At 39.2% G+C, this 17243-nt stretch overlaps 1 protein-coding gene across 10 annotated transcripts in view; it reads right to left on the bottom strand.

Moving 5' to 3' along the window:
- The window catches only part of PAPOLA (poly(A) polymerase alpha), a 76531-nt gene extending 62497 nt beyond the window's left edge, over positions 1-14034 (bottom strand). For all 10 annotated transcript variants that reach the window (XR_005009884.1, XR_005009886.1, XR_005009885.1 and 7 more), the window contains exon 1: positions 13811-14034. Coding sequence is in view for 7 of the 10 variants with exons in the window: in XM_036750266.1 (XP_036606161.1) it covers positions 13811-13818 (8 nt within the window). In the remaining 3 variants the exon portion in view is untranslated. The remainder of the gene's footprint in view (positions 1-13810) is intronic.
- Positions 14035-17243: the final 3209 nt, after the last annotated feature.

Raw genomic sequence — 17243 nt, 5'->3', positions numbered from 1 at the left:
AGCACAGTGCTGGCATGTAGAAGGTGTTTAATAATGACTTAACTGACTTGCACAAGGTCATGATGTACACTAGGATTCCTTGACTCTAAGAACAGTCCTCTATCCTCTGTCCAGTCCTCTATCCAGCCTGCTCCTCAACTAAAAATGAATTTAGAACTAGAAGAGACCTTAGAGGACATCTAATTCAAGTCCTACATTTAATAAGGACAACTGAGGCCTAGAGAAGTTAAGTAACTTTCCCAAGGTCACACAGATAGTAAATGGCAAATCAGGACTTGAATCCAAGTCATATAATTTATCATTATATACAATACTCACTACAAAGAATACAGTCATGTACTTAAACAGATCAGCAGTCTCATTGTTGAAGATATTACAACAATAAGGCTGCAACTCATCCATGCTTACCCGCCCTATGTGACTCTTATCCATGCCTTCTCATAAGTTTACCACACAAAGTTAACCCAACAAACAGGGGGCCTTCTTCACCTTTTCTTAAAATTACAATACCATTATCCCTTGGCCTCTCCACAGAATCAGTGTATCTTCTTTTGATCATATATTTCTTTGATAATAGTACTTTCAATAGTACCAATGCATAAAAATATCATTATACCCTTTCAAGGACAATTATTTTTAAAAATTTGACTGATCAAAAAATTAAGTCAAGAGAAATGATGGAATCTCCTCTGAGCTAAGAGATGGAAAAAGTGAAAGGTATTAGTTTCTTTTGTTCCTACTCCTTCAAAGATTGGGTGAACTAGCCAACTGAACAACATTCATTCTATTCTTAAGGAGGCAATCGTTTTAAAATATTTGTATATGTTGCTAACATAGAAAAAACCTATTACAAGGGTAGCAAACATTTAAAAGTTCACTACATGTAAATAACCACGTTGCTGTTGAGTCATTTCAGTTGTGTCTGACTCGTGATTCCATTTGGAGTTTTCTTGGTAAAAACATTGGAGTGGTTTCCAATTTCCTTCTCTAGCTCATTTCACAAATAAGGAAACTAAGGCAAATAGGGTTAAGTGACTTGCCCAGGGTCACATTATAAATGTCTGTGGCTGGATCTGAATTCATGAAGATGAATCTTTCTGATTCCAAGCCCAGGACTCTATCCACTGCACCACCTAACTGCCCACACGTAAGGTACTATATGGGAAATAAGACATGAATACAAGACCCTCTAGATTAAATGACAATTTATTGACACTCTGTGACTTGAACATAAAATCCGGAAATGAGAAGACAAAGTAAAAATATGCCTGAGAAGTAAGGAAAAGAGTCTGTCAGCTTAAGGAATACACAGAAACTCTGGACTTATATAACAATAGTTTCTTCAAGAAAACAATCAGAAGGCATGGGATTTGACAAGCACCAAACAGCATCAAAAAAATGGAATATATTTTAACAGAAAGAAAACAACTAATTACTGACATGATAGTAATTTCCTCAATGAGCTTCTAAATATCTACTGACTTGTTAGGACAAAAGACCAAAGTATTAAACTAGAAGAATAAAAGTGGGATAGGGTATACACTTAAAACAATTTCAATTTGACCTATTTAAATGAGCTGATGACACTGAAAAGTAAGAAATGAAAGAATAGACAGGGTTTTGTTTTGTTTTTTTAACAATTTCCTACTTTTTGATGCCCTTGCAAGCCAAGAGATATTACTGCCAAAGAGGACACTTTTTAAATAAGTTGTTCATAAAATTTCAGAAGGATAGAACAAGATTATAAGCAATGCTGTGTCATAAAACACTAAGAAACAATTGAGGGAAAAAACAGCTTAAAGAAATCTTATTGAGAGACTGATGACCTGCAAGGCCACCCAAAAAATAGCTAAGGATGAATCCAGGATAAGAACGACAAATAAAAAAGCAACAAAAAAAAAATTTAATATTTTTTCCCCTCTACCAATGAGGGTGGAACCACCACACCTGGATACTAATAACATAGGCCTGGATATGCTACTTAAAGAAATGGACATGGCACTGAAGAAAACAAAAATGAAAAAAGCAGTTGGACTTAACTCATATACAAAGTAGAATGTGACTAAATGCCATAGGAGTTAAGGAAAGGGAAACATTGTTTTGAAGGTAAAAGAGAATGTTTCAGGAAGCTGGGAAGTATTTCAACATAAAGAGTTGGGACAGGGGCAGCTATGTGGTGCAGTGAGTAGAGCACCAGCCCTTGAGTCAGGAGTACTTGAGTTCAAATCTGGCCTCAGACACTTGGCACACTCACTAGCTGTGTGACCTTGGGCAAGTCACTTAACCCCAAATGCCCTGCCCAAAGTGAGAGAGAGAGAGAAAGGAAAAGCGCTACAGGTTGATTAATATGGGAGAACACAGTGGGAAATGTCTAGCAATACTTAGTTTGAATGTGTAATAGGTACAGGCAAATGCTGGAAGAGAAGGCTAAAAACACTGGTTGGATAATAGAATGTCTTGATATCTAGACTAAGTTAACTGGTCTCTTTCTTACAGGGACTGAATGAATTATTTTTTTAGGCAACTGTCATAAAAAGTTGTTGAGCCTAAAATGTCCAAAACCTTTGAACCTAAGACTTCATTCCTGGGCTTATATCCCAAGGAAGCCATTGTTAAGAACAAAGTCTCCATGATACTCCAAAATATTTACAGTAACATTTTTTGTAATAGCTAGGAATTAGAAACAAAGTAGATGTCCATCGACTGGGAAATGGCTAAACAAATTGTGGGACACAAATGCAATGGAGTATTATTGTAACTGTAAGAAATGATGTGTGTGATGAATAGAGACATGTGAACTGATGCAAAATAAAATAGATGGAGCCAACAAACCAACATAATAACTACAATGTAAATAAAAAGAATGATACCCCACAAAAACCAAAAGTAATAACAAAATTATAAAGATTAAACAGGACTCAGAATTCAGAATATAGAAAGATATTCTCAACCTATCCCTTTGTAGAGGGGAGAATACTTTTTCAATGTATGGATCAGTTGTGCTGCCTTTTTTTCCTCTCCAAAAAATACTATTTATCATATGGGATGGCTCTCTTAATAAATGCTTCCTTCCTTCCCTACTCACAAATCTCCAAGAGCTTGTCATTTGCCTCTAAGATAAACTACAACTCCTCATTTATAGCCCTCCACAATCTAGTACCTATTTACTTTTCCAGTATTCACCAAATTACAGTATCTCAGTGTTGGAAAAGACCTCAGAAACCATCTAATCCAACCTATGACTAAACAATAATTCCCTCTAAAAAATATTCTCTAACAAGTGGTCATCCAGCCTTTTGTTATTTCACTATTCTTTTCCCCTCTTTTTTCCTGTCAAATTGACCTGCTAGCTGTTCCCCAGACCTGGCATTTCCCCTGTGACATCCACACCTTTGCATAAGTGATCCCTCATATCTTCACCTATTAGGTAATATGTATATTCCCTCAATGCACAGGCCAACACTAACTGTTGATATGAAGTCTTCCCTGATTCCCCCAGTACCAACAGTCCCTCCTTGAAATTACTTTATAACCCTCAGCACAGGGCCTTGTATATGGTAGGCCTTAATAAATACTGGTTGAATTGGATGCATGATCTAGTAAGAGCTTCACTGATACAGCTACAAAGGACAATTATGTTCTGTGGTCCCTATACAGACAAACCCTGATGTAATGCCTGAGGTTTTCACAGTTCATTGACAATGCCCAATATTCTTTAACTCTCATATCACCCAAGGAGCACTGCTCCAGAGCAACAAATGACACCTTTCTTACAACAATGATCTCTAAACTGTGACTGAATATTCCTATCAACAAAAAATTATTGAATATGTACTCTCGATATATTATTTGGGGATTATATACCCTATGATGATGACGAATTAGCTTATACTGACATTCACTTAGGATTTTGAAGTTCTTAACAACTTATCCTCCATATGCACCTAGCAATATCAATATGACCTAGACCTAGTTAAAAAAATGTGCAAATTAAGATAGGGTAGTGTTGCTAATTACAGAAGTAACTTAAGACAGTAACTGAAGCAGTGTCAATTACCATGTTGTTAACTATAGTTCAATAGCCACATCCTAAAGTTAATGTGCTTATTAATCAAAGTAAACAACTATGAATAATAGTACTTGAAAGACTGTCTTGGCAACACACAACTATTAAAAGAAAAATTATCTTCACAAAATATATTAAAAGTCAATAAAATATAAATATATCAAAATATATCAAAAGTCAAGAATACATAAGAGGGCACTCAATCTGAATAAAATATAGCAGGGCACTAGTAATATCAAAGAAGGCAGGCATTAAGACTTTTTTCTTTCCTCTTCCCTAATGCAAGCCTTTCTATAATTATCTACTATTCATTTCATGCTCCTCAATGCACAATTTTTTAATAAAACAGAAATTAAACCAGACTTTTGCCAATTTTAACTGTCAGTACTATAACATGCTCAGAAAGAATTATATTTCAGAAATTGAAATGTATTGCTTCTATAAGCTACAAAAGTATCAGGGACATTCAATATTTACCATATCACAGAATTATAGAATTTCAGTGCTCTGACATCATTTAAAAGCTCTAGAACTTCTGGCTTTAGCAAGACAAATATTTATTAAGGACTAAGTGTTAGGCACTGTGCTGAGCACTGGTGATACAAATAAAGGCAAAAACTAGTCCCTGACCTCAGGGAATTCCCATTCATGGTGGAGACGAGGTGCAAACAACTACACAAAGAGACGATATCAGAGGTAAGACTTCAATAAAACTAATAAGTGAAATTGAAGGGAAGAGTATCCTAGACATGGTGGACAGTATGTGAAAAAGCACAGAATCAAGAAATGGAGTGTGCTGTACAAAGAACAGCAATAAAGTTAATCAGTGTCACTGCATTTTAGAGCATGTAGAGAAAAATAAAGCAGTGGACTTGAAAGATAGCAAAAGGCCAGAATGTGAGGGGGCTTAAAACCAGATGATTTCATACTTGGATCCTTGAACTACCAACCACAGTTTTATAAATAGAGGAGGGGGAAGGGAGGGGGGAGATGACCTAACATTCAGACCTTCCCTTTAAGGATACAGAGAAATAACTAATAAAACAAAAGTATGCGTAGACTGGTTTTTATGTATACATGTAAATATATATTTACACATGTGTGCGAGCACACACAGACATATTTACAGCTAATATAGCCATGGGGGTAGGAAAAAAGGGGAAAAAAGTAATTTACATGATAACTTTATTATATCTTTAAAAGGAATGTTAAGTTGTACATAATAGATTTGCAGTTTCATGTGTAATCATCTTTTTAAATTATAGTATGCTATGGAAATGCTTGTTTTATTTCATAAATTAAAAATAAAGCAAATTTTTTTCTTAAAAAAATCACTTTGTCAATTGACTGGGTAGAATTGAGACAGGGACCAACTAAAAGGCAGAAGGCTATTGCTATAATCTAAGTGTGTAGTGATGAGGGCTTGAACCAGAGTTGGCAACAGACTGTATACAAACATATGTGTGTGTGTGTACGCACACACATACACACACAGACACACACATATGGTAAGTGAGAGTGGAGCTGAGGATGATATCAAAGTTGTAAGCCTAGGTGACTAAGAAAATGGTGGTGTCTCAACAGTAAAAGCAAAAGGAGAATCCATTTGGGGATGGGAGGGTAGGGTGGTGGGAAGAAAACTGTTTTAAACATGTTTAGTTCAAGGTGTTTCCAAGACATTCAGTTCACGATGTCCAAAAGGCAGCTGCTAATGTGCGACCAGAGCTCAGGAGAGAGGTCAGGGCTGGTTATATAGCCTTGTCAATCATCTGCATGGAAAAAACTGAATACATCAGGGCTGATGAGATCACCCAGCAAGATAATATAGAGAGAAAAGAAGAAGGCCCAGGAGAGAGCCTTAGGAGATTCTCAAGGTTATCCAACATACCCTAGATGAAGAGCCAGCGAAAGAGATGAAGAAGCAGCCAAAAAAAAAAAAACTGGAGGAAGCAAGAGAATGCACTATTATGAAAACCTAGAGGAAAGAGTATCTAGAAAAGGGTGATCAACAGTGTCAAAGGCTGTAACTCAGAAGGGATCTCAAAAGCCATGTAATTCAAGCTGTACATGAGTAGGAATCCCCTCCACAAAATTCTTGGCTTCTTGAGATAGCCAGTTCCACTACTTGATAGCTGTTTCCTTAAATCAAGCCTAATCTGTCTCCAGTTATTGATCTTAGTTCTGCTCTCTCCAGGTTTAAGCAGAGAAAGTAATCCCTCTTCCCCATAACAGCCTTGATTAGCATTACCACTGTTTTACCATTCTTCTATACAACAGTAATGATAAATCAAAATAAACAGCCAGATCAGAAGGATCTATTACTATGAGTTTCATCATGCTATTTAAAGACTGACACAATGAAGGCCTCAAAAATATTTAAAATCATCAAGAGTTAAAACACTGAATAAGTAAATCTCTCCTGAGTATCCTCATTTATTCAATAAAGAAAAAAGAGAATGTCAATTAGTTTGAAAATATTCTACAATCTTAAAATTCAATCTCTTTGAAAATACAGAAATAGGTTGAAACACTGGACTTACTATAGGCCCCATTCAGACTTTATATGACCCAGATTTCATTTTTTTTTAAAGTAAGGCCTATATTTATACTAATGTCAGTATCTACCCTTGCCAAGGTTAACAAATCAAAATGTATACAAAATGCAAAGTGATATTATTGGTAATGAGAGGCAGTATGGTGTTATGGACAGAGCCAGAGTTCAAGTCCTGTGTAACCTAGCTGTGTAACCCCAGAAAAGTAATTTAACTTCTCAGTATCCTAGACAATTTTATAAGTTATAAAACCACTGCTTCTCTGTATTATATAGGAAATTTAAAACCTGGGAGATCAAGACCTGTTCACAGTATTAGACAACAGGCCAGGGCCTGTCATTGCATTAGTATAGAGAAATTCCAGTGTTTACCTCTTTGGACATATTACTAATTGTTGAATTTTTTTAAAAATGCTATTCCCAAATGCTCAAGAATGAGAAATAAACCCACTTACATAGAAATGTGTTCTCTGCTTCCATATTTGTATTTATTAGAGTTAGGAGTAGGAGGCATTTTCATTTCAAAAGTTTTGACAAAGCTGAACTGCATATTTTGGTCTTTTGAAGTTTTAACTCAACCCCAGCTATCCATAAAGGATGTACATAAAGAACACAGACCCACCCTTCTAAAAAGTACAGAGCATAAAGAGGCTTGGGATATTCTTAAATAAGCATGACTAAACAGTTACATACATATACACACATCTGTCCTACCAAAAATGTTGCAACCTTCTCTTTCATGCAAATCTTAGTTAACATTTAACTAATATTTTAGAGTCAACTAACCATGTGATGACAGATAGTAGGAAATGCTTTAATCCAAGTTTTGTACATAATGTGCTTCTCTGTGCACTAGATAAATATTCAAAAGGTGGTTACTTCTCTTCTATATTCTGCACAAGTATTTTGCACACACATACTCTAAAATCACCAACCTCAATTATACTATTAAAACTGTGTTACTATTCAGCTAGATGCTCAGCTCTATGTAAATGCTTCATTCAATCAACCAATCCTTATTAAGTACCTACTAGTTGTCAGGCACTGTGCTAGAGATACAAAGACAAAAGTGGAAGTCCCTGTCTCCCTGACAATCTAGCCAGGAGAAACTTAGTTATTCCTTCCACACTGCCGGGGTTAGGGGCACACTGGCCCTGCGATGTCCGAATTTTTTACTTTTTTTTAATGGGATTTTTAATGGGATATTTACAATACGTTATTGTAGAATTTGGGTATATTTATGGTATTAAAAGATAAAATATGTTGATATTACACAATACTATACATATGTTGTGTGTTTCTGTGTCCTCTGCTGGCCTATGTATGTCATCTGACTTCCACAAAACTCCCCAAAAATTCCCATTTCTTATGCCAACCTGCAACACATCGAAACAGTCGGGAAAGTCATGATGGGGAAGGCCAACTATACATGTATAGTTATATACAAAATAGATATGAGCCATTTGGGGGAGAGAGAAGATTCTAGAGCTGTAGTGTAGAGGCTACTACAGATTCTCCAAGGCTATCCCAGACAAAGGATAGGTTCCTATGGGTCTTAGCAAGGTAGAAGTGCTTCAAGTACTGACTTGGCAATAGCCTGTATCCTATGAATCTAGACAGCTATTAGCTAAGACCAGACAGGCTTATCAACAGAAGGTTTCCACCAAGTGGTAAATTTAGGGCCAAAGCAACTTTTCATGGGTTCCAATTTCCATTCAGTGGAGGGATCACACATTCTGATAACACATCCTTCATGATACTAAAAATATTTAGGCTTATACTAAGATATAGTGGTTCGAATAGGCAACAGAAGAAACAGAAGACACATCAAAGGAATAAAAGAAACAAGAAAACAAAAAAAAATGAAACAAAGAAAAAGCATGGGGGGTTCAGCAAGGCTTTGTAACTCTGAAGTAAAATAAATTTTAAATATCTACTATTTTTAGACCTCTACACATATAAAAAGTAGAATTCTCTTTTCCCTATGCTTCCTCAGCCCAAAATGAAAAAGGACTAGGAGAACATTGAGACTGCTAGCATTAACAAGCCACTGCCACCTCAAACACTTAAGAAACAGCTGTCTATGGCACTCACCCACCCTAGATGTCAAGTGAAGAAAAGTATAACTTACAAAGAGTCAAAACTTAGGCAAAAGAAGCAAAGAGGAATCTATAAAGAAGAATACTTTAGGTCCTGTAACTCAGAGCAAACCAATAACCCATACATACAGAGCAGCAATCTAGACTATACATATAAATCTGTTAATGATAACCACACGCCATGGGCACACAAATGAACATAAACACCCATTTTATTCTTGTATTACTTATGAAAATTTAAAAATACCAGAACTACAGCAACTGCATGTAGGAGCTTACTCAGCCCATCGGGTTAAAGAGCAAATCTGGAAGACACTGTGACATGGAAGGCAGAGAGACCCAGCATGACACCCCCTAGTATTCGTTTTTTAAAAAAGCATCTGAATTTTTATGTATTATTTCTAACCATTTTCATGGCAAAAAAGGAAACATGAAATACATTTCTACTAAAAGCCACAAGATAATCTCTGCATTCTTAAGAAAGTTACTGTTTCATAGAATTTAATCATCCCAAAGAACAAGAACGGAAAAGGGATAAAATACCTCTAGGGCTACAATAAACATGATTGATTCAACTGAATACACTTATACCTGAAGATCTTAGGAATCTCAAGATTTTTCAGAGCACATTATATGAATCAGCTGATTCATCTGCCTTCCTCAAATGGATAATTTCATCTTCAGTCACATTTTAGTGTTTAAAAAAAAAACCCTAAATCAAGAAGTTAATAGTAATAATAATAGCTAGCATTTATATGTGCCACAAACTGTGTTAAGAGCTTTACAAATACCTCATTTGAATCTCACAACAGACCTGTGAAGCTGGTGCTATTATTATCCCCATTTTACATTTGAGGAAACTGAGGCAAATCGAGGTTAATTAACTTGCCCAAATTAGCAAGTGTCTGAGGCCAGATTTGACCTCAGGTCTTCCTGACTCCAGGCTTAGCATTCTATCCAATAATGCAGTATATCATAAAAATCATCAGAACAGAGAGCACTTTATTTAGAGGAAATAATGAATTAGTCTTCAGATGGACTGTGATTCTGGATTCTAGGTCACTAAGGGGCTATAAATTTGCAACAAATTTAAAGCAAAGGTTTTAAATTTAAAATTTATTTACAAAACTGTCTAAAAATAAATATAGCAAATTGCAACTGAATGTGGTAGTGCTGGACTTGGAGTCAAGAGACCTAAGTTTTGATCTCTGTCAAGATTCTTACAAACTATGTTATCGTGGGAAAGTCACTGACACTATTAGAGCCTTAGGTTCCTCAACCATAAAATAAAGATAATACTTGTCCTACCAAGGGTTGTTATAAGAAAAGGGCTTAAAAAAATAAAATATTAAGAAAAGGGCTTGTCAAATTTTAAAGCATTATATAAATGTGAGATTACTGCTAATAATGTGGTAACCAATCCATTTAAAGTAGACTATTTCTAAAGAACAGAATGCTGTTTTTAGATAATCAAAATTTACTGAGAAAATTACAATGTTTTTAGAAACTTAGGTGGAAAGCTTTACCCTTGAGAGGTCAATCAAAAAAGAATTAAAAAATTAATATGAAAATATTATACTTTTTTGGTTTAAACTTTATCTTCCCACTCCCCCCACCCCAAATACACAAAAATCAGACAAGTTTTGAAAAATTCATGTGAAACGTGCAAATTCACAATATTGAAAAATAATAGACTTACACATTGCAGTAACTAATTTAGAACTTCAATTAATCCCAGAATTATCATTTCCACCCCCAAAAAGGAAATAGCCTGGCTAAATCATAACTGAAAGTGTGCATACAAAAAGTTCAAATGGGACGTTTAGCATTCAAGGCCATTCAAATGATAATTGAGTGTATCCAAAAAAAAAAAACCACAAAAGTTAACAACCCTCAAATTTCAAAAAGATCAATTAGTTAGAAAAAAGGCCAGGTTGCAGTCAGTTCTAGGATTTTTCCCATACAAGCAGTTCTTACGAAGTGAATTTTAAAAAATCATACTCTTATGTCTAGAAATCCCCAATGTCTGGCACATAGTAGGCATTTAAAAAATGTTCAACTAATGATAGCCCTATTTATGGTTAGGCTGTTATCTGTGCCTCAACTACTTGCTCATTTTAGGAATGAGGAAGCTAAGGCTCAGAAAGAGTAAATGAATTCTCTAAAGCTATAAAACTCTCTAGAGCTATAAAGTGCTAGTCAGGATCTGAACTCAGTACTCTGACTTCAGGCAGCCTATATACATATGTATATACATATGTTCATGTAAAAAGCACTTCAATATTCAATGGACAGAAGATATGGACTTCTGTGTATATTCTACACGTGATGCTTTAATCTTTAGATTCATAGATTTGAAAGTCTGTAAATTAAAATTTTAAATTATATATATATATGTACATCTGGAGTACTGTGTTCACTTCTGGGTTTCCCATTTTAGGAAAGAATTTGCTAAGCTAGAGGGCAACAAGGATGGTTAAAGAGCCTTGAAATCATTCCACAGGACTGGATAAATAAACTGAGGGTGTTCATTTATCTGAAGACATCATAGCTGCATTTGAGTATGTTAACTAGAAGCAGTTGCAAAGAAGCAATTTTAGGTTTGAAAATTTTCCTAAAAATTGGTAGTAAAGAACTATCCACAAGTAAATGTGCTGCATCAGAAGATAGTGAGTTCTTAGGACTACTCATCAAGTAGTCCCCAGAAGAGATTCATGATCAGATCCTGGTTTGGATTAGGCATTTTCAGAAGTCTCTATCAACTCAGATTCCGTGATGGTAAATTATAGTTTCCTGACCAAATACTGTAAAATAGAATTAAATCACAGAATGAGAGAGCCAGAAGGAATCTTGGTGATTATGTAGGGCAAACATTTTGTTTTACAGAGAAAGCAACAGTATTAGATTATCATTATTACTAGTAGCACAGCCTGGACTCAAGATCTAAGTCTCCTGAGGGCCAATCTGATGAGGTTTTCAGGTGCCAAGACCCCAAGAAGGCCAAGGCAGAGTTGCCTAGAATGAATTCACACACACAACCCTTCTCCTAATTAAGTGGCAAAGAGTTTATTGCAACGCTCTAGCAAAAGCGAGCAAGGGTACTTATGGGAACCTTCGAGAAACTGAGGATGGCCCTGGGGTTTATATGGAAAAGGGGCATGGGAAACGAATGCCAGGGATACTAATTAGGCAATATTTGGGAGCTATGGATGGGAAAGTGTAGGGACTATACCAGACATTGAGGAAGGTGTCAGAGGGCTGTATCTTGGGGATCTGGCCAGAGAAGAGTCCTTGGGTCAGCCAGGAACAAAAATCCTTGGGCCAGGCACCCCTCTGTTTTGATAAGAGAATGTGTTCTGCAACAAGAGAAAATTTTCTCACAAGACAAGGGCCTGCAAAGAAACTGGGAAGCTTCTCAGAGACATGGCCCCAAGAAGAACCCCATCAAGTCCAATTGTCCTTTCCACTATGTCAAGCTACAAAAGCATAAAATATTTTTAGTTTTTAAAAAGGCACAAAGCACAAATTATTACTATTATTTCTTAAGACTATTACCCTTAAATGAATGTATTTCCTATCAATTAAAATGTCCACTATTAATGGGGTGAACCAATCCTCTAACACAACTAATCCAATGAAACCACAGTGACATAAAGGCACAAGAAGCCATTTCAAACATTCAGGGTTCCTTTTAATCACTGATGAAAATAAAAATCTTGTGAGAAATTGCTTCATATCAGTGTATTAAGAAAAAGTTAATATTCAGATTATAGGACATCTATAAATCCTAAAATTTTATAAAATATTCTTTATAGTATAGAAATAAATACCTTTTCAATTACAATATTGACGAAATTATAAGCGCATCTCATCAGGTCTAACAAAGCCATTTACTCCTTTAAATGAGCTGCTTTCTAGACTGTAAAGTGTCACACAAGGTACTGCTGCTGTTATTATTAAATAATCTGGCAAATTCATGGCCTCAAAACTGTCCATGATGAACACAGCATAATATAAATGCAGTACACAACCACTAGGTGCACTAGCAACAAAGAATTCACATTTTCTTTTTAAAAAGAAAAATGTGGGGAATAACATTGGACGCTGTGAAGCCAGGAATGATTTGATCTGAAATTAAAGTAATCCTCTTAACACAGCAATCTTCAAAAAATTGACAAATACCATTTCACTATTAAGGCTTCAATCCTGTTTAAACGCAGCAAATAAAACATAACTGTTCTTTTATATCTTATTCTTCAAAAAGATAATTAAAAACAAATATTCTTCGAAGGACTGGAAATAAGAGGGTATGGGCCTTAAAAGGATGGGTCCTGAAGTATGTGGCAGTCTCCAAACACCCACCCCCACCCCGAGGGCCGCAGGCCCCACACCTTTAGTCGCCACCACCCCGCCCCCCCATCCCTCATTCACGTGTAAATAACAGGCATCAAACAAGCCTGGTCTTTGGGAAGGGACGGGCCCTGCCACCGCGGAAGGAGAGGTACTGGGAGAATCGAAGGGAACTCCTGGGTCAAAAAAATAAAACACCAGTGCTGGGGGCGGGGGAGGGGAGCTCGGTACCCGGCACTGGCCTCCAACTCTTGCTCAAGGGAAGGTGGGATTTAAGAGGGAGGGCTGGCCACCGCTCAATAAACCGGGCTGGGGGTGCTCTTTCTGGTCACGCGACAAAATAAGGTGAAGGAGAAGGGAGAGCCCGGGGCTCTGAGCGGCCACAAGAAAGATCCTCGCTGAACTCGGGGGCAGTTTCCTTCCAGGCCCCAAACTCGAGGGGTTGGGGGTTGGGGGAGGACAAAGGGGAAGTGGGGAAACAGGTTCCTCCCTCTCCTCCCGGAAGGGGAAGGCCCCCAGCCCAATTGCTCCCCTGACCCAGCCAGGAAGGAGTTTGGGGGAGGCGGGGTGTTAGGAAGGGGAAGGGAACGAGAGGGGGGCACGGCTCTTTGCAAGGCTCCCTCCCTCCCTCCCGCAGGTCGGCCTCACCTTCCCTTCCCTTCCCTCTCAGGCCCCTCGGGGCCCGTAGCGTGTGTGTGTGAGGAGGGGGTGGGGGGTGGAGGCTGAAAAACAGAAATGACTTACAACGGCATCGTCCCTCGCGCCGGCACCGCCCAGTCACTTCCCCCCCGCAGCCGCCGCCACAGGCACCCTGGGCATGATCCGCTGAGGGGGGTCGCCTCAGCCCTGGCTCCAACCCCACTCCCGCGCCCGCCGCTTTAAGCGCTTCTCCTTCTTCCCCTTCGTCCTAACATGGCGCCCGAGCGCTACCACAGCAACGTTCTAGAACCGCTCACGCCCCCACGTACGCCTTGCGGGCGCCTGCGTACCAGCCGCCCCTGGGGGCCGCGTTGCCTCACGGGAATGGTAGTTTTTCCCCCCAGTAAACCGAAGGCTCTCCCTCTCTTTCTGCCCCGCCCCCAATCGTCTCTCCAGGCCTACTTCCGGTTCTGTTTTCCTACCGAGGGGAAGGTGGGACCTCGGTTTTCGGGCCCCCACTGGGCAGGAGGGAAACATTTGGGTGGTTGGCTTAGGAAGAGGCGGGTTCGATGTGACGTGCCCCGGACCTGAGAGAGACGCCCCCTGCCCCGCATGTGGAGGCTGCACTGGGCTCGGTCGGGTCTCGGGCCCCGGACCCCGGGGCTTGGTCGCGGTTGTTTTGTGTCCGTCGTCTCCTTATTAAATCATCCCATTTCATGGAATCTCGGGATCTCACGGGCCAGTCCCAGCTTCCGCCTGAAGGTGGGGGAGCCCCGCACCCCCAGAGGCGCCCCAAACCGCTTTGGGACTACTGTAATTTCTAACGAAGTTCTCCATTATAGGGAACCTAGAGTGGTTTCTCAGCCACCAGAACCCAGTGTTCCAAGAACCAGCTTAGCCGGCCTCCTCAAGGTGACCCTTAGGGTATTTAAAGGCCACTATCTTGTTCCCCTAGCCCCCCACATCCCCCCCCAAAAATAATTTCTGAGTTAAGCGCTTCATTTCCTTCAACCAAGCTTCCTTGAGCCTGAGGCCCATCACCATGCTGGTTACCCTCTTCTGGACGATTCACAACTTGTCAGTGGCCTTCCTCAAAATGTCCTTCGTTCCTCTGCCCCCAACCCGATAGGGTAATGTAATTCAAATTAATAATTAAAATCATTGCAGCCACGGTCTATCATCCCCCTAGGGCTAGCCCCTGCCTCTCCTGAAGACCTCTAGTGAGGAGAAATTCAACAACCCCAAAGCAACCCATTGACTCCACTTTTGAGGAGCTCGGAATCATACATGGTTAGGGTTAGTAGTTCATCGAATCCACCCCTATTACTTTACTAAAGAGGAAAATTAGGTCGGTGAAACTAGCGTGGAACCAATTTCCTGACTCTCTGGCCAGTTCTCTTCCACTACACAACACAATTGTTATTTATTACACTGGAGTGTGCTTTCATATAAATTCCACTTATTGTAGAATTCTAATCTACATCTAATCTAATCCCTCTTACACATAACAATCCATCGAATACTGGAGGACGGCAGTTGTGGTCCCATAAGCGTGTTTTAAGACCTGCAGCTCAAATTGGAAAAGAAAAAGAATGTACCATCAAGCTGATTGCCCTACCATCAGTCGATTCTATGCTTATTCATAAAGTGTCACTCGCTGTGGCTATAGAATAAAGCGCTGTATTTCAAGTCACACTATTTAAGTGTGAAACCCAGCTCTTCCACTTAGTAGGTTTGTGTTCTTGGGCCCATTTAAAATCAATAAACCTCAGTTTCCTCATCCATAAAATAGGCTGTTGAGCTGAATGAACTCTAAAGTGACATTCAACTCTAAAAATTTGACTCCATGAGTTACTGTGAAGATCAGTTGTGGAATCTCGGTATTGGAAGGGACCGTATGATGGAGTTTAGACGTGGGAGCCCCCTTGAACGCCCCGTGAATCTTCCCACTAGATGTGGCATTTGCCTGAGGCCATAAGGTTACTCTTAACCTAGCCTGGCCCTCCATTGTCTGGCTAGTTTCCACCCTTGATCTTGTCCAAGTGTCTGTGCCCAAATCTGTTATCCTTAAGCTAGCCCAGCCCTACACCCTCTGTTATCTCCAGATAGCCTTCAGCTACTTCCCACCCTTAATCCCATTCTCTTGGTTCCTGGAATCGGACCTCGTCCCAGTCCCATCCAGCTCCTCCTTAGATTCCTCCTCAAGACCCTCCCTAAACCCCTCCTCCCATCACCCCAGGACCTCCCTAGATCCCTCTCATATTGCCTCCATCTACCTCAGATAGATTCTGGCTCACAGGTGAAAACAAACATCATGATGGTGAGATTTCTAAAGACAACCCAATACAGCGAATCTGTGATAAACATTGTTCTTTTTTGGCTGTAAGAAGGCTTGAGGTAAACTCATTCCACCGGCGTATTGGTATTTTGGAGTCTTGAGCACCCCTAAAAGCATATAGTTCCCTGACCTCCTCACATAGAAGTCATCCCTGGTACATCATTCCTGATTCAGTGGTTATCCAGCCTGCTGCTAGAAGGCTTCATCTTACAAGAGCTTAACTCCTGAATTAGCTGTTCCCTTTTTGGACAATTCTGTTGGGAATTTTTCTCTTACAGCAATCCAAAATCTGCCTCTCTGCAACTACCATTCATTGCTACTAGTTCTTGTCTTCTTTGGGGGTTGGGGGGTGGGGAGGAGAGGAATGTTATCCATTTTCCCTGTGGCAATTCAATTTAACAAGTATTTATTAAGCAACTAGTGATTCTAAGGTTCTGTATTAGACCCTGGATATAAAAAAGACAAGTTCCTTCATTGAGCTTATATTCTACTGGGCCTGGGGATGGATAGTATACACATACTGATTAACATAATAAAAGAGAGATAGAAGCAAAAGAAAGATTGTCCAAGCATGCTAAGTAGAGGAACGGGGGCAGTGCCTAAGGCATTTAATTTCTGAGGTGAGCCTTGAGGGAAGATGAGAACTCTGAAAGTTTGGATGGAGGAGGGAATGCACTCACTACCCAAACTCATGCAGATGGGAGATGGATGTGCTGAATTTGGAGATTGGCTGAGAATCTAGTATGGCTGGAATGTACATTGGGTAAAAGGAAATAATGGTAAATAAGGCAAATTTAGAAAGGTAGGCTAGAGCCAGATTGGGTAAGGGCCTAAGTGCTAGGATAAGAATGCAACTCAACTATTAAAAGAAAGATAAACAGGAGAGAGACATCGGCCTTAGGAAGATTATTTTAGTAGCTGAGTGAAGAATGAATTAGAAAGGAGATATGTGGGATTCAGAGAGTTAATTTAGGTGAATAAGTACATCAGTATAGGTGCAAGTAGGGGAATGTCTGAACAAGGTGGTGATCATGTAAATGGAGAGAAAATGGGAAAAAATGTTAGTGGAGTAGAATTACCCAAACTTTGCAACTATTTGGATACGGAACTGAGGGACAGGGAGTAATCAACAGATGAATCCCAAATAGCAAACTTGGATAGCTATGAAGATGATGGTGCCCTTAACAGAAGTAGAAGGGT

This window comes from Trichosurus vulpecula, chromosome 3 (genome assembly GCF_011100635.1).
Source record: "Trichosurus vulpecula isolate mTriVul1 chromosome 3, mTriVul1.pri, whole genome shotgun sequence".
Lineage (NCBI taxonomy): Eukaryota > Metazoa > Chordata > Mammalia > Diprotodontia > Phalangeridae > Trichosurus > Trichosurus vulpecula.
Note: the sequence above shows the minus strand (reverse complement) of the source record. Positions and strands in the feature narration are given on the sequence as shown.